The sequence below is a fragment of the Drosophila novamexicana genome, unplaced genomic scaffold (assembly GCF_003285875.2).
Source record: "Drosophila novamexicana strain 15010-1031.04,08,12 unplaced genomic scaffold, DnovRS2.1 tig00000644-arrow-pilon, whole genome shotgun sequence".
Lineage (NCBI taxonomy): Eukaryota > Metazoa > Arthropoda > Insecta > Diptera > Drosophilidae > Drosophila > Drosophila novamexicana.
The window spans coordinates 716,929-741,601 of NW_020824814.1; the positions used below are offsets into that span (position 1 = coordinate 716,929).

General features: G+C 38.7%; 11 protein-coding genes across 13 annotated transcripts; 4 read left to right on the forward strand and 7 right to left on the reverse strand.

Moving 5' to 3' along the window:
- Window positions 1–722: 722 nt before the first annotated feature.
- Window positions 723–2,419, reverse strand: LOC115762698 (endocuticle structural protein SgAbd-6). Of its 3 annotated transcripts, none has more exons than XM_030705021.1 (5): window positions 2,357–2,419; window positions 1,772–1,789; window positions 1,421–1,499; window positions 1,118–1,330; window positions 723–1,056 (listed from the first exon to the last, which is right to left on the reverse strand). In XM_030705021.1, exons 4-5 carry the CDS (start codon window positions 1,252–1,254, stop codon window positions 849–851), a joined length of 345 nt encoding a protein of 114 aa, XP_030560881.1. In that variant the 5' UTR covers window positions 1,255–1,330; window positions 1,421–1,499; window positions 1,772–1,789; window positions 2,357–2,419; the 3' UTR covers window positions 723–848. The 3 variants fall into 3 exon arrangements, with proteins under 3 accessions (XP_030560881.1, XP_030560879.1, XP_030560880.1); XM_030705019.1 differs by having other exon boundaries at window positions 1,118–1,335; XM_030705020.1 differs by lacking the exons at window positions 1,772–1,789; window positions 2,357–2,419 and having other exon boundaries at window positions 1,118–1,335; window positions 1,421–1,503.
- Window positions 2,420–3,165: 746 nt separating this feature from the next.
- LOC115762873 (larval cuticle protein 65Ag1-like) lies at window positions 3,166–3,598 on the forward strand. Its single transcript, XM_030705248.1, has 2 exons — window positions 3,166–3,302; window positions 3,403–3,598. The coding sequence occupies exons 1-2, from the start codon at window positions 3,166–3,168 to the stop codon at window positions 3,596–3,598; spliced, it is 333 nt and encodes a 110-aa protein (XP_030561108.1).
- A 1,269-nt stretch (window positions 3,599–4,867) lies between these two features.
- LOC115762687 (larval cuticle protein 65Ag1-like) lies at window positions 4,868–5,247 on the reverse strand. The gene is made up of 2 exons (XM_030705008.1): window positions 5,129–5,247; window positions 4,868–5,066 (listed from the first exon to the last, which is right to left on the reverse strand). The coding sequence occupies exons 1-2, from the start codon at window positions 5,245–5,247 to the stop codon at window positions 4,868–4,870; spliced, it is 318 nt and encodes a 105-aa protein (XP_030560868.1).
- A 1,619-nt stretch (window positions 5,248–6,866) lies between these two features.
- LOC115762718 (larval cuticle protein 65Ag1-like) lies at window positions 6,867–7,276 on the forward strand. Its single transcript, XM_030705044.1, has 2 exons — window positions 6,867–6,997; window positions 7,075–7,276. Exons 1-2 carry the CDS (start codon window positions 6,867–6,869, stop codon window positions 7,274–7,276), a joined length of 333 nt encoding a protein of 110 aa, XP_030560904.1.
- A 343-nt stretch (window positions 7,277–7,619) lies between these two features.
- LOC115762874 (larval cuticle protein 65Ab1-like) lies at window positions 7,620–8,130 on the forward strand. The gene is made up of 2 exons (XM_030705249.1): window positions 7,620–7,920; window positions 7,985–8,130. The coding sequence occupies exons 1-2, from the start codon at window positions 7,620–7,622 to the stop codon at window positions 8,128–8,130; spliced, it is 447 nt and encodes a 148-aa protein (XP_030561109.1).
- A 1,679-nt stretch (window positions 8,131–9,809) lies between these two features.
- On the reverse strand, window positions 9,810–10,204 carry LOC115762704 (larval cuticle protein 65Ag1-like). Its single transcript, XM_030705028.1, has 2 exons — window positions 10,071–10,204; window positions 9,810–10,008 (listed from the first exon to the last, which is right to left on the reverse strand). Exons 1-2 carry the CDS (start codon window positions 10,187–10,189, stop codon window positions 9,810–9,812), a joined length of 318 nt encoding a protein of 105 aa, XP_030560888.1. The 5' UTR covers window positions 10,190–10,204.
- A 1,788-nt stretch (window positions 10,205–11,992) lies between these two features.
- Window positions 11,993–12,301, forward strand: LOC115762732 (cuticle protein CP14.6-like). Its single transcript, XM_030705066.1, has one exon. It carries the CDS (start codon window positions 11,993–11,995, stop codon window positions 12,299–12,301), a length of 309 nt encoding a protein of 102 aa, XP_030560926.1.
- A 282-nt stretch (window positions 12,302–12,583) lies between these two features.
- LOC115762770 (endocuticle structural protein SgAbd-6) lies at window positions 12,584–12,895 on the reverse strand. The gene has a single exon (XM_030705119.1). The coding sequence runs from the start codon at window positions 12,887–12,889 to the stop codon at window positions 12,584–12,586; it is 306 nt and encodes a 101-aa protein (XP_030560979.1). The 5' UTR covers window positions 12,890–12,895.
- Window positions 12,896–15,901: 3,006 nt separating this feature from the next.
- LOC115762728 (larval cuticle protein 65Ag1-like) lies at window positions 15,902–16,299 on the reverse strand. The gene is made up of 2 exons (XM_030705062.1): window positions 16,166–16,299; window positions 15,902–16,100 (listed from the first exon to the last, which is right to left on the reverse strand). Exons 1-2 carry the CDS (start codon window positions 16,282–16,284, stop codon window positions 15,902–15,904), a joined length of 318 nt encoding a protein of 105 aa, XP_030560922.1. The 5' UTR covers window positions 16,285–16,299.
- A 3,760-nt stretch (window positions 16,300–20,059) lies between these two features.
- On the reverse strand, window positions 20,060–20,612 carry LOC115762771. The gene is made up of 2 exons (XM_030705121.1): window positions 20,430–20,612; window positions 20,060–20,371 (listed from the first exon to the last, which is right to left on the reverse strand). The coding sequence occupies exons 1-2, from the start codon at window positions 20,600–20,602 to the stop codon at window positions 20,194–20,196; spliced, it is 351 nt and encodes a 116-aa protein (XP_030560981.1). The 5' UTR covers window positions 20,603–20,612; the 3' UTR covers window positions 20,060–20,193.
- Window positions 20,613–21,859: 1,247 nt separating this feature from the next.
- LOC115762876 lies at window positions 21,860–22,346 on the reverse strand. Its single transcript, XM_030705250.1, has 3 exons — window positions 22,338–22,346; window positions 22,175–22,263; window positions 21,860–22,106 (listed from the first exon to the last, which is right to left on the reverse strand). Exons 1-3 carry the CDS (start codon window positions 22,344–22,346, stop codon window positions 21,860–21,862), a joined length of 345 nt encoding a protein of 114 aa, XP_030561110.1.
- Between the last annotated feature and the right edge of the window lie 2,327 nt (window positions 22,347–24,673).

Here is a 24,673-nt window from a genome sequence, read left to right on the forward strand (position 1 = left end):
CTTTCGTTGCCGTCTTTGGCGAAGCGTGTTTATTGAACCGGTCCGGCCCTGGCCAGCTGACTCTGTTCACGCAACCCGACAACTGTTCAGCAACGGGTTTATCTCTTAAATACCCTGCCAGAGAGTTTATTAGTATTGTCATGCCACGTGTAACATCTTTGCAAAAATTTAAAATTTCGTTTTTAATGCTAGTTTCCTTGGGATTGATAACAAATTGAGCAGACATATATAAAATTTCAAAGAATTTCTGGATTTGAACCAGCGACATCTCTTTTAATGGTTCGACGCAAGGGCATAATTTATTTGCCCGTCTAATCGCACAATTTGTACCCCATATATACAAATTTTAATGAATTTCTGGATTTGAACCAGCGACATCTCTTTTAATGGTTCGACGCAAGGGCATATTTTTTTTGCCCGTCTAATCGCACATACCCCATATATGAAAATGTTAAAGAATTTAAGATTTGAACCGGTGACATTTCCTTTAATGGTTCGACGCAAAGGCACACTTCTTTTTTTTCGTCTAATCGCACACTTTATAGCCCAGAGTAAGTCTCTTTAGTAATTATTGTACCTTTCGGACACTTTTGTGAATATATCTACCGCACATTAGGTACATGTCTGCGAGGGTATTCAATACTCGACTTGAAACAGACAGCTGATATTTGTGTTATATATACACATATATATATGTAGAGCCATTTGCTAATTTAATGCTGTGTTAGAATGAATTTGAGTGGTGAAAATTGATGGCCTGACATTGTCAAAAATCAACAAACTAGAAATTTGGATATTTATGGACATCGTTTAACATTTGAACAAAAAAAGCACAGGTGATCACGTGATCAGAGCATTCCGGACGTTTCCTGGCGCGGCAGATGTTCGCCTTCCGGCTGAAATCCATTCTCGTCGGCCAGATAGTTGAGCTTATAGTGTACACCGTCGGGTCCCACCCATTTAACGCTACCCTGCACGGCAATAGCTTCCTCTGCGGTGCCGGCATGCTTCAGTTGGGCCGTCTCCTGGCGCGAGATGCCGTCGCTCGTCTCGTAGCTGTTGCGAATGCTTGACACAATTAATTTCAATTCAATTAGCTCCGTGGACGTCCACCTACTAGAAGGCATAGCCGTTGCCATCCAAGTTCACATTTTCAAATTTCAATATCTGCGCATCGTTGGGGCTGGCATTGACGCGGGCAATTGCCAAAGCTGCCAGCAGGCCGAGCAGGCCGAGAATCTTTGGTGTGATCATGAGAAGCGCCGGTTCCAACTGTCCTGCATCGCGGCGCAGCTGCGACTAATGTCGATTGTGCAAAATATTTGAATATCTGGTCTTAGTACACGGCGGAAAAAAAACGAGAACAATTTCAATTGGATTTAAGAGCTGAGAAAACTGAAACTTTCATATGTATACTTACTTTTAAGCTGCAGCTATTATCATTGATCTGCGAGTTTTGTATTTTTAATATTTGGTAAGAAACCGGATTCAAACCCAGCCTTGAACCAAATCAGATGCCCAAAAAAAAAAGAAGGAGGTTCATGAATATGGGAAAGCAGGTATAAGCCAAACCATCGCAAGCTAATGTTAATTGAAACCCTATATGTTCGCATTCAAATTTGAATATCAATATCATAAGTCACTCAAACAATGAGGCTAAGAATATGATCTTTTTCATATACCTTGTCTTTGCTTTTTTGCAAATAATAATAATAATTTCTTATCTCATATACCAGAACCCAAAGCATAAAATATATTGATATGCACTTACCCGAATATGTCCACATCACTGAAAGAAAAGAATTAAAGAATTAGTTAGGTTTTGAGAATAAAATATAAATAATATTAAAAAAAAAGAGAGAGAAAGATATATATAGACTATAGGAAACATAAATAGAGTAAATTAAAAATACTTCTAATAAAAGCAGAAAAATCTGGCAGCCTTTTATGAATTCATGAGAAGCGAATAGTAGAGCGATGTTTAAAAATATGTTATTTGATTTGAAGCGCAGCGGGAAGTTTACTTGGTATGCGCTGGATAAGAAAGAAACTATATACATACATACATAGATGCATACATAGATACATACATACGTACAGACATACGTACAGACATACAAGCATGCATACATTTATACATATACACATAGATACACACATACATAAATACATACATGCATGCATGCATAAATACAAACATGCGTACATGCACATACATATATGCTTGTACTTGAATTCATGGGAATCGAATAGTAAGGCGATACGTAAAATAAACTACTTAGTTTTAAGCGCAGCGTTGGGAGCTGTGAGGAAAGTGAAGTAAATCTGGTCTAACTGCACACATAGATATTGTTACCCGGCCTTGCCCGGGCTTAGTGTTTATGCCTAAATTTTAAACGTCAGTGTTACGCCCAATAAGATCGCCATCAAAGGTGATTTCAGCAATTGGTTATCACGTTTTTAGACAAATGAAAATAAAAAACTTTCGCCCACGCAGCCTTAGCTTGCTTTGTTTCGTTTTTCTCTGTGTAAATGCATAAGTACAATAAAATGAGGGGCTAAACGATGCGCGAATGACGTACGAAGAAAGAAAGCAAACGAGCTACAAATCTGACTAAAACACGAAATTGATGCAGTCGAAAAAGTTCAAATGGTGCTGAAACGTTAAATGGCAAGCAAAAATTAAGAGATTTGTTTTCTTGGGGGGATTTGGGCATTTCACTTGCACTTGAGCCAAATACAAGTGACCCCGTTACGATTCATCGATTATATCTACAACTTTATCCCAATCCAAGCCTGGCTGTGCCCGCTTTGTCTCTGGCAAATAATGGTTGGGTGAGGTCCGGCTGTAATCAATCAAAGCCAATTGCCAAAAGACAAGCAGCAGCCATCAGCAGCAATCAGCCAAGTTAAGTAATAAAGGTTGGCCACAGTTAAACGGGTTTAGGGTACACTTATATCTTTTATCTTTCTTGTACTTCAGTTTGTTTTTTTTTTCCTTTGTCTTTCTTTTCGGGTTTTTTTTATTTTTTATTTTTGGCAATCTTTTGCAGGAGTCTGGCTATAAATTGGCTGCTGCGGTTACAGTTGGTATGCATTAACTGCAAGCTCCTTGAACGCACCACAAGTCCGGCCAGAAAAAGAAAAATCAACTTCTTAGCCAAAATGAAGTACTCGTACGCCTTTGTTGCCGCTCTTGTTGCCATCGTGGCCTGCGTCGCCGTGCAGGCTGCACCTCCACAGCAAGAGGCTCAGGTGCTGCGCTTCGACTCCGATGTGCAGCCGGAGGGCTATAAGTTTGCGTGAGTACAAATCGAGCTGCCGACAGAAGAGTGTGTCAAGGTCGGCAAACAAAACTGGTTTAATTCCTTCTCTCTCTCTCTCTCTCTCTCTCTTTATCAGTGTGGAGACGAGCGACGGCAAGTCACATCAGGAGGAGGGCCAGCTGAAGAACGTGGGCACCGAGCACGAGGCAATTGCAGTACATGGCGTCTACTCCTATGTTGGCGATGATGGTCAGACCTATACACTCAACTATGTCGCCGATGAGAACGGCTTCCAGCCGCAGGGTGACCATCTGCCGCGCGCCGTTCAATAAGCCCCTAGGCATCCCACACCCATATGTTAACTAGGTTTAAGATCTATCAAATCATTTTGCAAACAAACAAACAACAATTTGAAAATCTCATAGTCATGCTTAATAATATACCAACAGTTTCATGTTCCATACACAACAAATGTTTCTTTACAAATTATTTTCATTTTAAATTAATGACTGTGTGACTGAGGGACTGACTGATTGACCAAACAATTTAGAGCACATTCACAAAGTAATTCCAGAAAGTAGTGACTAATTGACTAATTGAGTGATTGATTGATTGATTGATTGGCTGACTGATTGACCGACTGGTTTTTTGAATAGCTGGTTAAGCGACTTATTGACTGACTGATTATCTGATTAGCTTATTTATGACTGATTGACCAGCTGACTGATCGATTGATTGATTGATTTAATGACGGATTGACTGCTTGACTGACGGGCCAAAAAGCTGAGTGATTGACTGTCTGGCTAATTGAATAACTGATTCAAAGTTGATTGACTGACGATTGACTATTTGAATAACTGACTTACTGATTGACTGACTGACCAATTGACCGAATTTCTGATTACCTGATTAAAGAGAAGAATTGACTGATTGATTGGCTCCTTCACTAACTAAATGACTGACTGACTAATTGCCTGATTGACTGACTGACTTATTTACCAACTGAATGACTGGCTGCTTTACTCACAAACTGAGTGATTGACTGACTGGCTAACCGACTGCCCATCTAATTACCAGATTCCACAACAGATTACTGACTGATCGGCTATTTGACATACTGACTGATTGACTATAGGACTAACTGATTGACTCTGTAAGTAGCTGATTGACTGACATACTAACTGATTGATTGATTAATTAACTGAATAACTAGCTGTCTGATTGACTGCCTGTCCTCTAACCGAAGAATCATAATATTCTCTTCCAAATAAAGAATTTGATCACAGAGTACAGAGATCTGATTGACCGTCTGATTGATTGATAATTAACAGACGAGTCAAGCTGCAAGAGCTTACATCTGAATGTTATACCTTAAATATTTTATGTAAACTAGCATTTCACTCTTATCGAAAATCTAACCCCTTGTCTTGGTGGTAATATGAGTCGTGGTTGTTTTATACTCATTTTCAGGAAACCTCACAACAACGGTAAGCGGGTTAAATTTAAAATGTATATGCCAAAACCGGCATTTATCCGTTAAACTTAAATTTCAATAGGCTTTTTTTTAAACAGTCAATTTATTTCACATTTAATATCGCTTCTTAGGCAACGGGGGCGACGGGCAGATGAGCGCCCTCGGGCTGGAAACCGTTCTCGTCGGCGACGTAGTTGACCAGGTAGGTCTGACCATCATCGGCAACGAAGGAGAATGAGCCCTTAACGGAAATAGCCTCTTGTTCTGTGCCAGCGTTCTTCAGCAGACCCTCTTCGTTTTTGCTGGTGCCATCGGATGTCTCAACACTGTAGTTGTGAAGGCAAAGGATCAGCAAAGGCTTGAAGCTCCCAATGTTAATATTACTTACCTAAATTTGTAGCTGTCAGGCTGAACATCTGAGTCCTGACGCACAATTTGGACATCACTCTGTGGTGGCGCTGCCAGGGCCAGGGCGAAGAGGGCGACGAAGACAATGAGGAACTTCATGTTTAGATATTGTGTAGCGCGTTTGAGGCTTCAAAGGTAACTATGCTTAATAGCATATCATGGCTGAGTATTTATAGTTAAGCATAGATGTCAACCTGCCCAGTTGACAATGGCAACAAACTAGTTTAATTCGCAAAATCATCGAAAAATTCGCGACAACTTATTGGCAATCAAAAAAAGCATGGGTATTCATAAAAATGCATGAGTCTTAATTAATTCCTTAATAGATTTCTGCCAAACTAGACTAACTAGCATGAACCGCCTAATCCGCAGTGCATGATTAGCATTTAACTATTGTGGACAGCTTAAGATTAGATATGATGCATTTAATTTATTTATTAATCAGGCAAAAAAAATTTTAAAGATAACATAAGCAACTTTCATTTTCACCGAGAACTCGTCCTGGTTTATTTACATCGCATTATTCTAAAACCTTTTTTTTTCTAATTCGAAGCAGCGTCCTGCCGCCTGTTAATTCGACTTCTCTTGTAAAAAATAAATAACGAATCAGAAACCTGGAAGACGTCTTCCCGCTCTCTGACCTTCCCGGCGGACAGACACGCGAACATCTCTTTTGGCGTGTGCATAAATTATAAATAATTTATACTTAATGCTTCTGCTTAAAACTTGAAATGTTTCCAAGAAAAAATATAAGAATAGCAACAGAGAAACATGTTTTTGCACAGTTTTATGCAGATACGTAGCTAATAAAAATAAAACAAAATGTTTTTTTTTTTTTTTTGTTTTGGTACTGCACAAAAATTATCGATTATAAATTCTAGATTTATGGTGCAGTAGATGCGGCTAGACTGTATTTTGATGTTCATTCATTTTGAATAAATATTAAAAGTAATTAAAAACAAATAGGCATTGTAATAATAATTATAAATAAGGAATGCTTTGTGTGTGGCTTTGACACAGATTTGAATTGTGAATCAAGTTGGGTGTAGTTTTATATTTCCGGTGAGATATTGAAAATACCATATGTATATAAGATGATGAATACATTCAGATATGTTAAGTATTATAAGTAAATAAGAATGATAAATATATTTAAACGGTAATTTGGGCTGGTTTTCATTGAGCTCTGTGGCTGTAGACTTATATGGCAAATACAAGGGTGTCTGTGTGTGTGTGTGTGTGTGTGTGTGTGTGTCTAGAGTGTGTCCAAAATTAAATTGAAGCTTTTGATTGATTTACGAAAAATGCAAATTCGTCGTCATAATGAACGCAATGATTATGATGGAAGCGGCAATCGTAATTAAGCCAAAATATTTCCTATGAACATCTTTGTTTTGTTTGTCTTTAGAAGTTTTTTTTTTTTTGTTATTATCGATGAATTTTGTTGTTGTTTCTCGCGCTTTGTTTTTGTTTTTGACGGCGACCTGTTGGTGCGTTTTTCAAGCCAATTTGTTAGCTTATGCGCTGTGTAATTAGTCATTTTTTTTTCTGGTTTTGATTTTCGGACAAACTTTTCTTTATTTATCGTATTGTAGTAATTTATTGGTGGACACTCTGTCAGTTTTTGGCTATAAAAAGCACCTGGTCGGCCATAGCAGTCATCACAAGTCCACAAGAGTTCACAGTTCGTAGTTCGATCGCGAAACGATTTGCCCAGCATGAAGTACACAATTGCTATTGTATTGGTTGCATTCCTGGCTGCCGTCCTGGCGGCACCGCTCGATGACAGCAAGACGGCACAGATCCTGCGCCTCGACTCCGATGTCCAGCCCAACGGCTACAAGTTCGGGTAAGCTAACGGCACAGCCTCTCGCAGAGAGAGAGAGAAAGAGAGATTCGCAATAACCGAGCGTATTCCACTGACAGTTGGGAGACCAGCGATGGCCAGAAGCACGACGAGGAGGGCAGCCTGACCAATCCTGGTGCTGAGAACGAATCGATCGCTGTGCGCGGCTCCTACTCCTTCACGGCCGACGATGGCCAGGTGTATACCGTAAACTATGTGGCCGATGAGAACGGCTTCCAGCCGGAGGGCGCCCATCTGCCCAATGTGCCCATTGGCAACTAAGCTGTATTTTGGAAACCAAGAGCTGTTCTATCTATCTATCTAGCATTTGAATTTATATATTTAATAAAAATAGCATCATGCAAGCACAAATTGTAGCAAACGTTGCCGGGGTCTTAATTCCATCTGGAACTGGTATTCAGCTCTGGTATACAGAAGTAGTTCCCAATGCAACTTCCCCTTTACCAGTTTAACCGGAAATAATTATATAGAAATTCAAAATTTCTAATATTTTGGCTCTGATGCCGCTTCAACTTTGACTTTTGCCGGGCAACTATAAAAAGCGCTGCAACGCTGCAATGGAATATCAAACAGTTGTTGAGTCTACAACAAGGAACACCACAACATGAAGTTCATTATCCTGTTCGCCGCCTTTTTCGCCCTGGCCTGCGCCGTGCCCAACGACGTTGTGATCAAGGATCAGCGTTTGGATGTTGAGCCCGAAAAGTGGTCCTTCAACTCGGAGACCAGTGATGGAGCCAGCGCCCAGCAGAGCGGTGTCCTCATCAATCCCGGCAGCGAACACGAATCAATCGCCGTCAAGGGCTCGTACGAGCACATTGGCCCCGATGGCGTCAAGTACACCGTCAACTATGTGGCCGATGAGAACGGTTTCCAGCCCGAAGGCGCCCATATCCCAAAGGCTGATTATTAAATCAATTCAATAAAATATCGAAAACAAATCCGTTTTACAACTCAAATAAATCAAATGGGTTAATGCAGTCGGTCAACTCTTTTTGAATACCTCTACTTTGTTGCCTTCCCAACTGTGGGCACGAGAAAGAATAAATACCCTGCAAGACTCTAGGCTTACGGTTGTGATGATATCTCAAATGCATTATGAAACTCGTATTTGATCAGTTTGCTGAAGATTTCTTTGAAAACTGAGCATTCTTTCTATATATGTATGATATATATAATATTATAATTTAATATATATATATACGTATAATATTTGGCTTACGTGTGTTGACCATGCTAGGAACTCGTAAATCCCAAATGGGATACGATAGCTTGAAAACAAAACTGTTTTTCAGTCAAGAAGTCATTCCATTTCCTACATGCTATAGTGGACCAATATTGATCAAATTACGCTCAAATATAGGGAGCAAGGTCAAGATATCTTGGTTAACAAAAACCTGGTTCTTGCAAGAACTTAATTCATAAAGGGGAGTGTTCCCAAGGCAGCTATATGGTATTTTATTTATTTATTAATGGTCAACACAAGCGACTGTCTAAATGCTAAAAGCCTAATAAGAATACACAAAGGGTTTTATTTGGCCGTCCAGCCAGCTATGTCCCTTTGCTCAGCTTTCTTTGCTGTCAGTAATTTTTTAAGAGCCAATAGCTAAGAAGGAAGACCTTTTCATTTCCTAACGATTAGGTAATAGACTAAGACTTTATGTAACAATGCATTTTTTAAACAGAGAAAAGAAACAGCACAATCGATTCCAACAGTGCGCAGTTTATATGTTGGTTTGTGTTTGACTCAAAGCTGACTAAAGAGTATTTTAGTATTTTATTTAGTTTGCGTTTTGCAACAGTGAAATCATAGCTGATGGCATACAATTTCTCATAGATATAGAGGTGGGAGTGTGGGGAGAGTGGGAATAAGCCTAAAATATAATATATAATATATATATAAGCTAAAGGTAGAGGATATTTCTTTCTTACACGATAAGAAACCAAATTATGTTATGCTATAATAGTTTTAACTATAACATGTTAAAGGTCACCAGTTGGAAGTGTCCGACAAGTGATACTCGAAACCTTCTTCTTCCAAAGGAATATGATTGCTAAAAATAAATAAACTTTCCAAAAAAGAAAAGGGCTCAACGGTTGCGAAGTATATACAGAAAGCAGAGGCCATTTAAACCTAACAATGTCTGAGCATTTGTAGATTTATCTTTTCGTTTTCATTGAACGAACACAATAAAAATCTAGATAAGTATCATCTAAATAGACTAATTCGCTACATGAAAAGCGAGAAAAGCGACATAATATCACATATAAAACATGCGCTTAATATCTAGAGAAATGCCTTAGGTCTGGCTGGCCTTATTCCAACGAAAGTATATATGGACCTAGAATAACAACCTTCTACAAAACGACGCAGTATCTACATTAAAATATACGTGCGAGTGAATAGCACAAACTTCCATAGATACAAAAGACAAAAACAAGAGTTACAGATACCAAAACCAGAAAACATAACTTATTGAATACCATTTGAATAACATTTTGTTAGGTATTGTTTTGGGCTTTGAAATTTACATGTATTTCAATATAATGTTTATGCCCTTAAATTTTCAAAAAGATCGGCCGACAAGCAGCTCAGTTATATAATAACATATTTCATACAGTCTGTGGTTAGGAGAAAGGGAAGCATAGCCGCAGCATAAGCATAAAGGGAAGCTAGAACGGCTTCGGACTGTTTTGAATAATCTGAAGACCTTCCTTATCTGTAAGTCCAAAAAACTAAAAGCATCACTTTTTCAGGAAAACAATCAATTTATTTTAAATTTAACATTGCTTCTTAGGCAACGGGGGCGACGGGCAGATGAGCGCCCTCGGGCTGGAAACCGTTCTCGTCGGCGACGTAGTTGACCAGGTAGGTCTGACCATCATCGGCAACGAAGGAGAATGAGCCCTTAACGGAAATAGCCTCTTGTTCTGTGCCAGCGTTCTTCAGCAGACCCTCTTCGTTTTTGCTGGTGCCATCGGATGTCTCAACACTGTAGTTGTGAAGGCAAAGGATCAGCAAAGGCTTGAAGCTCCCAATGTTAATATTACTTACCTAAATTTGTAGCTGTCAGGCTGAACATCTGAGTCCTGACGCACAATTTGGACATCACTCTGTGGTGGCGCTGCCAGGGCCAGGGCGAAGAGGGCGACGAAGACAATGAGGAACTTCATGTTTAGATATTGTGTAGTGCGTTTGAGGCTTCAAAGGTAACTATGCTTTATCGAGCTGTTTGTCTGCGTATTTATAGTGGATCTTGAGGGGTTCCATTAAGCATAACAAAAACAATACTCTACCCAAAAAAAAAAAAAACAAAAAAAATGCTGACAAACTAGTTTAATATATACGTACAACTTGGCAAACTTAAAATCGTAACAATTGATTTAGTAGCGAAATGAATATTAATTTAAACTTGAAATAAACTATATGACTATGTATTCAAGTCGGCCTATAAATGGATGTCTCGCCTTTAAGCGGGCCTACATTGCAAACATGCAAATTTCAACAAGAATGGAAATAGTCTATATACTTATACGGCATATAACTATTTATTTCTGTATTTTCGGTTATCTTTTGGCGCCTTTATCAGCGCTTGTAAAATGTTCACGAAACCAGATTCAAATCTTTGCAATTGTCTACTATTTATGGAGCAACATGTTTTATTTGATTATTTGCAAAATTTGATAGAGAAGAATTCTTAATTGTAAAAAAATAAAATATAAATAAATAAATAGAAATAAAAATTGTAAAAAAATAAAAATATAACGTGATCTAGGCAACGTATACAAAAAGTTGCCAAGTTAATTAAAACTATTTTCTAGCCAAACTTGTTGCTCGTTTAAATTATAGTTTCTATGAGAAGTAAGGAAACTACTTATATATAGACATCTAATTTTTTTTAATTGGCATATGGAATTTCTTTTTTTTTAAGATTGTTTCTGCTTCGTAATTTGTGTAAGCATTACAGACAAGGCCTTAATAAATTGAATAAACAAGAATTGAGGAATAAAATATATTCGAAATCTTTTAGTTCGAAACGGAATTGAATTGAACTACGATCGGATTGGTTCTAAGCTTCAAAAATTAGTACAAAATGTAATTACAGGCAAGTTTCCATTTGCTGTACTCCCGTTCATTGTACAGCGCATCTTTTAGTCGAGCACACGCGACTCTACTCGAGCCTTTTGTTTGAATTTCAATTATTTGTTCGCTCTCCTCATAGCTTACAGGGGCGATAATTAACACATGTCGGCCTCAACACAGATATTCACAAGCCCATGTAGGAAAAAACAGAAATAAAAGCAAGTAAAGGGAGTTGTCTAGGAAAAGCCCAACAAGAAGATACCCTCGATACTCGACGTGTAGCTGCTGTGAGAAGTTCGTGCGGCGGCTGTGCTTCCTCTTTGCTTAGTCTCAAATTATGGAAAATATGTTCTCAAAGAACTTGATTGTTTATGGTGCGATCCTTACGAAATTTTCAAGGAATAAACATAACAACGAAATATATGTGAATACCAAAGTCGAAGACGTTGCCTCCAAGAAGGCATCCTTTTTCATCTTTAGGAAGAACGCAGAGAAGTATTCAAAAAGTGAAATATTCTGGATATGCGAATACTCTACTTGGAACCACAAACCAAATATGGTGAGTCTAGCTTTCATAATGCTACGAGATAAGATAAAAGATAAAAGACTCAATCCGTCTAAATTTCCGGATGTAAGTTATCTATAGTATATGTCGCCTTTTACCTACAGAAAACATTTGTGCAAAAAACATGATACCCTTTTCAGTCAGCTTCAATTGGGTCTAGGGTATCAGAAAATAATTATGTATAAACAAATAATGTGCTAATTGTATTTATTAGCTGATGTTGTCGCCTTTTGGTTATGCCAGCCGCTGTGCGTATAAAAGCCAACTCGTATGGCCAAGAGCGCAATCTATTTTCGGCAGCCGATCAAGAAAACACATCAATAGGAACATGAAGTGCGCCCTGGTCTTCCTCTGCCTCTGTCTGGCTCTGAGCGCAGCTGCGCCCGCAAACGATGCGACAATTGTGTCGCAATCCTCGGATGTGCAGCCCGATGGCTACAAACTGGAGCTGGAGACCAGCGATGGCACCAAGCGCACCGAAGAGGGCATCCTGAAGAATCCTGGCACAGACAATGAGGCACTCGCCGTCAAGGGCGCCTTCTCCTATGTGGGCGACGACGGCGTCACCTATTCCGTCAGCTATGTGGCCGATGAGAACGGCTTCCAGCCTGAAGGCGCACATATACCTCGCGCCTAGCGGGACGTGGCAATTAGCTTAAGTGAAAGCCTGTTAATTAGTTTATATAATAAATGTGAAGCATTTGAGAAGAGACCAAAAAGTACATATCGAAATTCAATTTTAATGCGATTAACAATTACAAAGCACGACACTAACTGCACTCACTGACTGACTGACTGACTGACTGACTGACTAACTGACTGACGGAATGATGGACTGACTGACGCACAGCACAACCAACTTAGAGACTAAACAAATAATGAGCTTATCCATCGGTTATCCAGTTTGTGTGTGTGTGTATTACTTGGGTATGTGCGCACCCTCCGGCTGGAATCCATTCTCATCGGCGACAAAGTTAATGGTATAGGTCTGTCCATCGGGCGCCACCCAGCTGACGGATCCGCGCACGGACAAGGATTCGTTCTCGGTGCCCGCATTGTTCACGACTGCCTCCTCGGTGCGTGTGGTGCCATCGCTGAGCTTATAGCTGAACTTGTAGCCGCCGATGCCAATGTTATCCGACTCGTATTCGACCACCTCCACATCGCCCTGGGGTCGAGCCGTGCAGCAGGAGGCGGCCAGCAGCAGCAAACCAACGACTAGCATCTGTTCAAGGATACAATGAAATAATTAACAAACTGATGCTTGACGGCTTATCGGTCAACGTTTATCGATGTTCGCTTATCGTTTATCGGTCATCGGTTATCCATTTACCATTTTCATCATCTTGTTTGAGCGTTTCGTGTGTTCACGTTCTGTCCGTTTAGACAATCGAGCGTCCAATGTTGCCAATGCCGCATCTTCGCTGCATTTTTATACCCCGCATTCGCAGATTTTGCCAACGTCATAAATTTTGCACAATTGTGTGGCAGAAGCACATAGACACATAGACACACGGCTCTCGCGGTCGTCCGGTAATGTATTTAATTTACCAACAGTTCACCAATAGCCGCCAGCCTCAAAGTCGCTGCGACAAGTAACATTTAAAGCGAATCTTTGACGGCGACATTACCAAATGCACATTCTGGCTTAATAACTATTCGATGCACTTGGCCAAAGTGCCTTCAAATGCACTGGTTAAATATATACAAATTGTATGATAAGAAGACTTTTCGTTCGATAAAGGGATTTAGCTAGAAAGGGAAATGCGTCAAGGTTAAAAACAGTCCACGATTCGAACCCCAAATTTTATTAGCAAAGCCAGGTGCACCTTCCTGAGACTTATAAATATATATACCTATACATATTCCAATTCTCTAATCAACCACTTTTGTAATGATTGATAAAAAAGGATTCGATTCAATTGCTCACAATTGAATTCCCCTTCTTCAATACATTTAGACTCCCCTCGAGAATTGTCATTTGTGCTTAAACAATTTAAATAGAATACAAATAATCTCGTACAATTATAAATAAAAAAAAGTGTGTGAAAATGTGTAAAAATGCCGCAATCAATTCACAAGCTGAAAGTGTATCTGGCATTCGTTTTGAAGTAGTCTTTAAGCAGCCGAATGTCAGTTTAATGAATGCGTAAATAGTTTGCCTTTTGTACAATATGTAAACACCATACTAGCTGATGGTTTATTGCCCAAGTACCTAGATATTCAATGTGTTTTAGTGTTTAATAATTTTAGTCAAGCTGCTGACCCATCAGCATTTAGCATCTTAACTGTTTAACTGACAGCTGGCCAACAGTTAACAGAGGGCCGCAAGTTCATATCAAGTCCGAAATAATTCTACATATATGCTCTGCTGTGCATGATTGTATGGTCCACTGGTAATCGGAAAAACCGGCAAAGTGCTTGACTCTTGACATATGCAACGGCCTTTGCAGCCAGCTTCGATTGATGTCTCTGGCAACTGCAGCGGATCTCACCATATACACCTATTCACGTATTCAGCATCTTATGTATCTTCATTTGGTTTTTGTCTTTTCCAATTTATTCCACCTTTGTTGACCGCTACAGCTGGCCAAAGAAGCTGCAGCATCAGCAGCAGAAGAAGCAGCTACAAATTGGCAAGCCAGTCAATCGAGTTTTTGGCCAACTAAGGCGACCTTTTCACAATATCCAACATTTTGGGCAACCATTTAAGTCTATGCACAGGACATTCTCCAGCTGACATTGACCACAAGATAATCATCCATTTACACAGACTGTGATTGCACTAAAATTAAGATTGTATTAAGCTAGTTTGTACTAGTTGGCATACTAACTAAAAAGACAGTTCATTTTTAAATAGTTTACTTCCTGCATTTTTAATTACCAACTTGTGCTTAAGTTAACACTTAATACATATACACAAGCCGCAAGTTATAAAAAGACTAGTTTCGAAGTATACTAAACGACCTTCTGCTTCTTAACGATATCCAGAAAAAATGTTCAAGAACTTCGCAATTTTGCAATTTTTATACACTGAACCCAAAACTAAATTGGTAACGGGTATAATGCTTTTGTGGAAACGTATGTAACGGGCAGAAGGAAGCAACCCCATATATACTTGTTCCGTCTGTGCGTTGGCAGACGCTTTAAAATTGAAATTTATATTTTCGTAAAGCATATATCATTTTATCGACATCTCCTCTCACATTCATAATATAAAACAAGTGAGAGGTTCTAGTCGGGAGCTCTCAACTAGGGGATACCCTGAACCCTTTTCTTCCAACACCAAATGCAAAATATTAATATTATTCAAGAAGCTACATGTCAAGTTTGGTGACTCAAGCTCTTATTATTTGCCAAAATTGCCAAAAAACAGGATATCGATATCGATTTTTATCGGTTGCTTGGAAACGGAGTAAGTTATCGATTATCAGAAACAAACTCGATCTGCGCGAGAGCTAGGATCATCTACATCTAATTTCAAGTCTCTAACTCTTGTAGGTTCTGAGATCCTTCCGTTCATACATACGGACGGACAGACAGACAGACGGACGTACATGGCATGACATGAAAGTTATAACGAATACAGTCCGCCAACTTAAAACAAAATGCAAAAACATAAATTTTAAAACTTTAAAATTTTGTCAAAAATACAACCTTGCTCGTTAAGCACGGTGGCATAGTGTCATAAGAACTATATATACCCAATATCGTATGGTATATACAGATTTTAATAATTTCACTTTTCCCAAAAAGAGAATATTGAAAAATGTAAGAGTTAAGCCTCGTTGAAGCACACTTTTGTATGCCCATATATAAGAAAAGCCAATGATAGAATCGGAGCTTAAGCACCGAAGTTTCTCTCTCTCTCTCTCTCTCTCTCTCTCTATCTCGACAATTCATCATCTACTTTTCTACTAATATACACAAAAAGAAGTAAGATAAACAAGTGCAACTAACTTTGGCTAGTTCGTATAGCTACAGAGTTTTCTGATTTAGGCCAAGTACTTAGGTGAAGTATTTGTTTTTGGCTTAATGCCTCCTGTGTTTTAACTAAGTTGATAATAATCAGATAATTAGTCTATTGAGTTAGCCTTAAGACAGACTCCTCGAAAAATGTCCTTGTGATTGCTTGTGATGTAGCTGAATTGATAACAATCAAATATGGCTAACATATAGAAATTCTAATATATTTTTTTTTTTGGAAAACAATTTATTTAAAATTTAATATCGCTTCTTAGGCAACGGGGGCGACGGGCAGATGAGCGCCCTGGGGCTGGTAACCGTTCTCATCGGCGATGTAGTTGATGGTGTAGGTCTGACCATCATCGGCAACGTAGGAGAATGAGCCCCTGACGACAACAGCCGCCTCCTCTTTATCGAAAGTCTTGAGCTGACCCTCGGCCTCAGTTTTGATACCATCAGTCAGCTCCAGGCTGCAGTAGAGAAATAAAAGGATCAGCGAGATGACGAGATGACTGTGGAGCCTGTGGAGACTTACTTATATTTGAAGCCAGTTGGGCTGACATCTGATTCTTGACGGACTACTCCAACTTCATTCTGTGGTGGCGCTGCCAGGGCCAGGGCGAAGAGGGCGACGAAGACGATGAGGAACTTCATGTTTAGATATTGTGTAGTGCGTTTGAGATATCAAAGGTAACTATGCTTTTTAGGGCTGAACGTGTGCGCATTTATAGCAAAAACACAGATGGTCGCTTTATGTGGACAACAACAGCGCAAAACTAGTTGTTAAAGATGACCGAAAATTCACAACTTAAATTTAAAATGCATATATCGCTGCTTCAAATTAAATTATACATATACATAAGTATATACATATATATCTATATATATTGTGCGCAAAGACGTCAGCATATTCCAAATACGAACATTTTATGCTTATGCAAATTGAAGGCGTCGCTTGTCTGGATTCAGATCCAGCGCTATTAAGCTCATTCGACATTCTCTTTATGTGTTTATAAATTTCCGAATTCTTAAAGCTCCTGCTGCGACTAAGTTACATAATCGTCGCGTTCTACATACATATATTTATGCCTGTCTCCGCTTTCGATCTGAACTTCACTGTCCCTTTCCAGACAGAGTTGCGTCTTCAGACTAAAGATTAAGATGCTCGCATCTTCAAGGTCAGCGCCACCGTCTGATTATCTGGTTGGCAACCCGCACGCACGCACAGCCAGATCTTGGACAGACTCTGACAGACGGCCAGACGGCCAGACGGACAGACTGCCAGACAGACGAAGAGTTGGGGCTACCGGTTCTTCGAGTGTTCGGCGACATCTTTTTATACGCTTGTCGAGGGTATTAAGATTTGCTTATAACATGTGTAACGCATAGAAGACGATGTCTTTAACGTAAAACTTGATATATTCTAGATCATGGTCAACAGTTGGGTCGATATACCCAGATTCCTCTGTCTGTTTGTTTCTGAGCCAACTAGTCTGTCAGTCCTATAGCTATCCTCATTAAACTATACATAGATCCCTATATCGGACTAATCTATATACTTGGTAATTTTGGTATTTCCAAGACATCTTCAACAAACTCTGCACTTACAACTTTCACAATTCCCTCCACAAAACCCCAGTTCCTAGCTTAAGTAGAGTACTTTGTATTCGGCCTCTCGAAGTCAGTAATTCTTTCTGGTTTTCTTTCGGCTTAACTTCTTATTTTAGTATGGCTTTGGCATCAGCTCGTCTTTGAGGGGCCACTTAAATTAGCACTTGCGCGTTAATGGCAATGTCTTAAAGCCAAGTTTTGTTTTTTTTTTTTTTTTCGCCCCACACTCCCCCAGACTCTTCGCTGCCCTCGTTCTAGCCCGAGTCAATGGGTTTATTTACATAGTTAGTGTGCGTATTGCAATTTCAATATGTAAATGTCACGCTGCCATCGACAGAGCCTTATGGGTTTTTTTTTTAATTTGCTTAACCGCAGTATCGCAACATGTGCAAATACAACACAAAATAATTCAATTAACTTGAGACCAGGTTGTGAAGCAGTCGTCGCAGGAGCATGCGAATTGGTAATTCGTTTCCGATTTTGGAAACAAATTCAATGTCTACGTTAAGTGCATACTTTTAGTCAGAGTCAAATTTGGGTAGGACGTAGAAGTGGCTATATATATATATATATATATATTCCAATTTAGAGTTCATCTAGTTATCTTTGTCTATCAGGCATAAAATAATCGTTAGCTCGTCAGACTAGATATATATTAATGAAAAGAAATTTCAGGAAATATCAATAAAATCAGATTTGATGAAAACTTAGAGACATATTTAATGAATATCGATAAAAAGAGTTTTCAAAAAATATCGAAAAGGAGGGATTTCAATAAATATCGATTAAAGAGATTTCCTATCGAATGAAAGATTTATCAGTCAATTTTGATAAAAGGAGATTTCAATAATTATCAATAAAATAAATTTCAATAAATATCGATTTAAAAAAATATCGATAAAAAAAATGTATTGTGTCGTCATTTTGAAAATAAATCGGGGATTACAAGATAATAAACCCATTAAATCGTACCAATTTATTAAATCATATTTAACATTCAAGTTGTTCTGATATTCCGAGACTCATCACTATATGACCTATATGACCCTATAGTACTGTTCCCGGCGATCCTGGACTTGCCTGTTACCTTTTATGACAGAGTGTAAAAACTACACTTTATTCATAGTCATATTATAGATATAATCCCAGCAAGCAGAACTATCGTTTGGCAACTTGGCCATTCCAAAGACTTTTCTGATAAGGACATCAGGTCCAAAAGAAGTTTGTGTTATGTTAATATAAAACATTGTATAAATAAAAACGAACATTCTTTAAGCAGTCAGTATCAAGGAGCAGGCTTGCCTACTGTCATCCAAATAATGCTGATAGAATCTCGTAACCCGTGACTAAAATTTTCCAAATGTCTAATCTGCAGTTGTCCCTACATTTCTAATGTAGAAATCTATAGAGCAGGTACTTGTGTCCTTCCTTCAAAAATCTTGAAGAATTCGATACAAATTCGAAGCTTACGATTTGTAAAAATTTAATTACTTGCAGCTTCTTAAATGCCAAGCACAAGAGTATGCAGCAAAAAGTATGCGAATATCACGCTCAGCGCCAAAGTATGGGATAGCTTGACGCCAAGCCGTTTTTACGTAAAAGCAATATGTTTGTAAATACAAATATAACTTTTTTAAGTTTATTCGCAATACTGGAAAAATTGCCCGGCGTCGCCCGGGTCAAACAAACAATGTACATCTTATATCACGTTAAACAATATACGTTAACAATCAATATCACGTTACCAGGAATATTAACGTGATGTTAATCAAATATTTTCTAATCTCTTAATCTCCTAATTTATCGATTTCTATTTTTATATCCTGAACCCATTTAAAATGGGTATAAGGGTATATTGTATTTGTGCAAAATCCAAATGTATGTAACAGGCAGAAGGAAGCATCTCCGACCCCATAAAGTATATATATTCTTGATCAGCATCAATAGCCGAGTCGATCTAGCCATGTCCGTCTGTCTGTCCGTCCGTCTGTCCGTCAATCCGTATGTATAAACGCAAGGATCTCAGAACCTATAAGAGCAAGAGACTTGACATTTTAGATGTAGGTGCTCCTAGTTCCCGCGCAGATCGAGTTTGTTTCCGATAATCGATAACTTACTCCGTTTCCAAGCAATCGATAAAAATCTATATCGAAATCCTGTTTTTTGGGCAATTTTGGTAAATAATAAGAGCTAGAGTCACCAAACTTAACATGTAGCTTCTTGAATAGTATAAATATTTGCATTTGATGTTGGAAGAAGATGGTTCAGGGTATCCCCAAGTCGAGAGCTCCCGACTAGAACCTCTAACTTGTTTAAGAATCTTATCGTATGAGCCTTTTCTCCAGATATGTGTGCTGGACGCTTCTTATGAGCGCAGTTCATTTAAACTCAAACTAAAAATTATTAATTTCGGTTTTGGTTTGACAAGTCAAAGACTCAACTCTTAATTGTTTCCGGTCTCTTAGCCACACACGATAATGTAAGCCGTTTAGATTCTATATAAAATGACTGACATTATATATAAATTGCATATTTAAAATATTTTCGAAGTCACTTCATTCAAGCATTTTTTTAACCAGTTAGCTTCCAGTTGGATTATGATCAGTTGTTCAAACTGTTTTGTTTTGTGTTTTGTTGTTGATTAATTATTATTAACCAAATGACAACCGAAGTCTACTTTTTATCTCAGTAAACAGATCTTCTCGAGTAAAATAACATCCAACTATAATCCGCACTTGATTTACTTTTGATATTGACACTAGCACACTTTTGTTTATCGTCTTTCAATATTTTATTGAATTGCATTTTGTAGTTTTAATTTAACTCTAATCGGAAACCATAGAAAAAGCACCTTAACTAATACGTAGAACAAACATTAACACAAACTTGCCTAAAACTGGGAAAACCTCAAAGTCTAGCCTTGAGCTAAGTCTAAAACAATAAGTGAGAAGCTCAGCCAGCCAACGATGAGAGAGATTTCGGTGACAATTTGCGATTCTTGAGACCCGGACGACGCGAGGGTCGAGCGTTCCTCTGAAAATTGTTGGCATTCTGTATATCCTCGGGCGTGGAGCGATCGTTGATCAGCTCGCCCACTTCATCGCGATGTGTGCCATTGGGCAGCGTATAACTGAAAGGGTTCAGAATTCAGCGATCACTTTTCACTTTCCTCTCGATCTCCAGCTTACCCGAACTCGTAGCCCTGACGCGTGGGTATATAGCTGAACTGCTCGATAATCACATCGCCCAGCTGAATGTCCAGCACGGTGCCAGGTGCATATGAAGCGTTGGCGCCATTCTCTGTGCCACAGAGAACACTGGCGAGCAGCAGCAGCAGCAGACACCTGTTTATAACTGACATCGTGTTCCACAGACAGGTGCAACCGTCGGCCCTCACAGCTGGCTGTGAATTGAAGCCAAACGGTGCTCATCATCATGGGGCATACATTATGCGCCACGCGAGGCCAAGCCAAAAGTAAAAAAAAAAGCGCTGAGTAAGCCCCGGAGGTGCTGGTAACACGATTGCTTCATCCATTGCCGTCCAGTTTACTTTTGTATTTGCATAAGGAAAGCAGCCAAAGAAAAAACCAAACAAAACGACGAACAGCAACAAATTCACAAAAAGCCAACATACATCACCTACAAACTCTGCATGTTGAGTTAAAAAACCATTTAAAAAACATAACACATCAAAGAAAAGCTTTTCCGACGCTCTCAATGCCCTCACATAAGCAATGCGGGGGGTTTAAATAGTGTACAAAAACAAAGCACAAACCATTCATAAACAAAACACAAAAAAACTAAGCTTAACCGAAGCACCAAATGCCCTAACAAAGCGCAGAGTTTGCGCTGATCATAAATGCCAAAAATTCATGTGCTTGGAAAGCTTTGTAAAAGCTTTAATGCGCTTAAAATACGCTTTTGTATTTATTGGAATTTTATGTGACATATTTATATAGAAGAGTTGTAGGTACATATATATTTTTCCAAAACAATCGTTACAAACAGGTTCACCTAGCCAATATGCCCGCTACAATGACAACGGCTTACCAATCGCAGATTCATTAAGCAAATGCTCTCTCAGCGATGCTGAAAGCTTTACGCTTAGCTTTTTCCACAACCACAAGTTGCGAGCTTTTAAGTCGCGCTTTGTTAACTGAAAGCTTTTAATACCGTGTAAAAAAAACAATCTAATAAAAGGGGGTATATTAACGCAATTCTTGTTCTAGCTGTCCCATCAATATGTAGTGTGAAAGAACTTAATTGAATGAGTATTATTATTGTTAAAAGCCATTCATTTTCCATAGTAATACAATTATAAATTGCTGATAGATTTGAACCGCCGATTTTTCGTTTACCAGTTCAACTCTGAGACACCTTAGGCAAACAGGCTCATGACGTCAAAAATATAATTATACCGACGTAATTTTTGATACTCAATAACGATTTTGACAAGCGAACACTTGATTTGAACTCATATTTTTCGATCCAAAGAAAAGCCTCCTCAGCTTCATAGCTTACAATTTAAACTATTCGTTGATCACCGATCGCATATAGATTTACGACTAATTAGCATGCTTTTATTTTAAATTGATCACAATAAAGTTGTAAGTATTAACTAAGCTTTATCCTGCGCCGTTTTCACCTTGTGCGCCGTCACATAGGGCTGAAAGCCGTTCTTGTTCGCCTTATAGAGCACCTTGTACTCATAGCCGTCGGCTGATATAAAGCTATATCCGCCACGATATTCGACAGGCTTTTGGGTCTGCTCGCCATTTGGCTGCTCGGTTGTCTCCAGATCGGGATTCACTTTCACCTTGTAGGTAATATCCTCCGAGCGCTGATAGCCGTTCTCAGTCTGAAAGCTAGGCAGCAGTAGGTCTATATATTAGGAATGTGCTGCCATAATGGGGATATTATCTGTGCAGCTTACCCAAAATGCAGCTCCTCCTCACGCTCCTCGTCCTCCACTGGCACAGCCGCAGCCAAAGCCAGCGACAGCAGCAACAAACCGAGCGGCAACTGTACACGAACAAATCAATAATAATTAATAACTAAAAACAAAAAAGCACAATTTACTAATTTTATTTACTTACCAATTTCATTGCACTTGTGTTTAATAATTTAATAATAATTATATTTAAGTACTTTAATAACTTTTTAAGCGCGGTTTCTAATGCTTAGCCTCTGCTCGTCTGCGTTTCTTGATGACAACTAAAGCCAGATGGGCTTTGCCAGCGGCTCAGATGAGCAAATCAGCCGAAATAAGTCTAAAAGATAACCAAAACAAATATCTGAGCGGCCAGCCTTAGTCAAACCGAAGATTGCGTCATAGTTTATGGCCCAACTTTTGTTCTAAGCCGGAGCCAGAAACAGACAAAAAATAAAAATAAAACAACAACAACATATGAAGAAAGCTAACTACAACATTTGAAGCGTGTTCTTGTTGTATTTAAACTTTAAATTAAATCGTCTCTATAATATCAATAAATTTTGCTCAAGTATTAAAACATTCTTTTTGTTCTTTTACTCAAATTCTAAATTTAATAGATGGTGCAATATTATCTAAGCCCAATAAACTTTCGAAGCCTTGAAACTGATATTAAACAGAAACCAGATTCTGCATTTAAAATGTTTTTGTTTCAACATTTTTTATCATGTTTCTTTTCTTTCTTGTGAAAATATACGCATCTTTTTTTGCATGTACAATAAAATGTTTAAAGCCGAAATAGTATTTTTTAATAATTATTTATATTTTTTATTCAGGTTCAACAAAACGAGGGTCGACTTAAGAATTCAATACATAAAATGAGAAAAATCAAAAGCATAAATTCTAAGGATTGTGTCTATCAAAATTAGTATAGAACGCCCTCTCAATAAAGTTAAGAGTTGTCTAGTTTGAAGTGCCTGACTAGAAGATACCCTATGCACAGCTTCCTTCTTTACACAAACATTCATTTTTTTCCGTTTGCCCCACACCATATATAGGGAATTGCAAACTTAATTAATTAATTAATAAATTAATTGAAACTAATTAACTTTTCTAGGTTTATATATGGTATATAAAAGTGTATTTCCTTTATTTCTTGTAACTCCTAACTTATATCTAAAAATTGATTTCATTCATATATCGTAAGGTGTGACGTGGGATTCAAATCATGTACAAACTAAGAATCTAAATATAAAATATAAGATCAGTTGTTTATGGTATTCCACACTTTTAATAACCTAGTTGAATGCATGAGAATCGCAAAGAAGGGCAATATTCAAAAATACTTTTTTATCCCCTTGTGTATTATAGGGTATTAGAATTTTATCATGAAATGTGTGACGCATAGCAGGACATATCTCCGATCTCATACAGCATATATATTCTAGATCAGCATCAGCAGCCGACTAGATATATATATATATATATATATATATATATATATATATATATATATATATATCTGTATGTTTTTATGCGAACTAGTCTCTCAATTTTAAAGCTAGCGTCTTGTCTTTCTCTTACAGGATGTGAATAAGTCAGATCAGACAACTATATCATATAGCTGCACTAGGAACAATCGGTCGAGAAGTAAGTTCTTGTAGGGAAAAACATTTACAACTTTATATTTTAGATCTTTACTATCATTCAAGAGATTCACTATTTCCACATACGTTATAAGGGTACTAATTTTTCGGCCTACCAATGATATCCTTGCTTTTTTCTTTTGGTTAAATTTTAATTAACCCCGCTTAGTGAAACTAGCATAGTCAACAGTTGCTACGTCTCCCGTGATTCAGATACACACATTCGGGCTGTCAATGTGGGCTGCGGATAATTTATCAAAGAGTCTGCATCTAAATGTTTATTTAGGCGTGTTGAAGAACTTAATCGGACCGGGCTGAGGCTGAAGAACCCCAAGCCAGAGGACTTCGGCTGATTCGGCGGTCGACAAGCGACAGGAATCGCAATTAGATCGTTGCGCTCTGTCAAAATGCGCTTTATGAATTTGAGATTTTCGTATTGTGGGTTTGGCAAATGCGGGCGCGAAATATGCGCAATGGGTGCGTGGCGAAATGACCACCGGATGCGAAGATGGATATCTGCAAAATCGAGGGGCGGTAAGGCGGGCAGCGACAATTGTTGGTTTAGGCAGCCGGTGCAGCGTTTGGTGCTAGCCAGCCAAACGGGTGCGTGGTGGTTAGTTGGTGGATTGGCTTGGATTGCCTGAATTGCCTGGATTGGTTGCTCGGTGGTTGCTTGGCAGCAACTGGCAACAGCTGACGCTGGCGAACAGGTTCAAAAATCCACAGAGCCTGGGAATCCGTCAGCTGCGCGCCAGCACATTACAAGCAGAACAAGCTGGCAACAACATTGCCATTAGCTAGGCTCGGCTCAATGCCAGTGGCAGGACAACCAGGACAACGACCACCCTGGCAATAT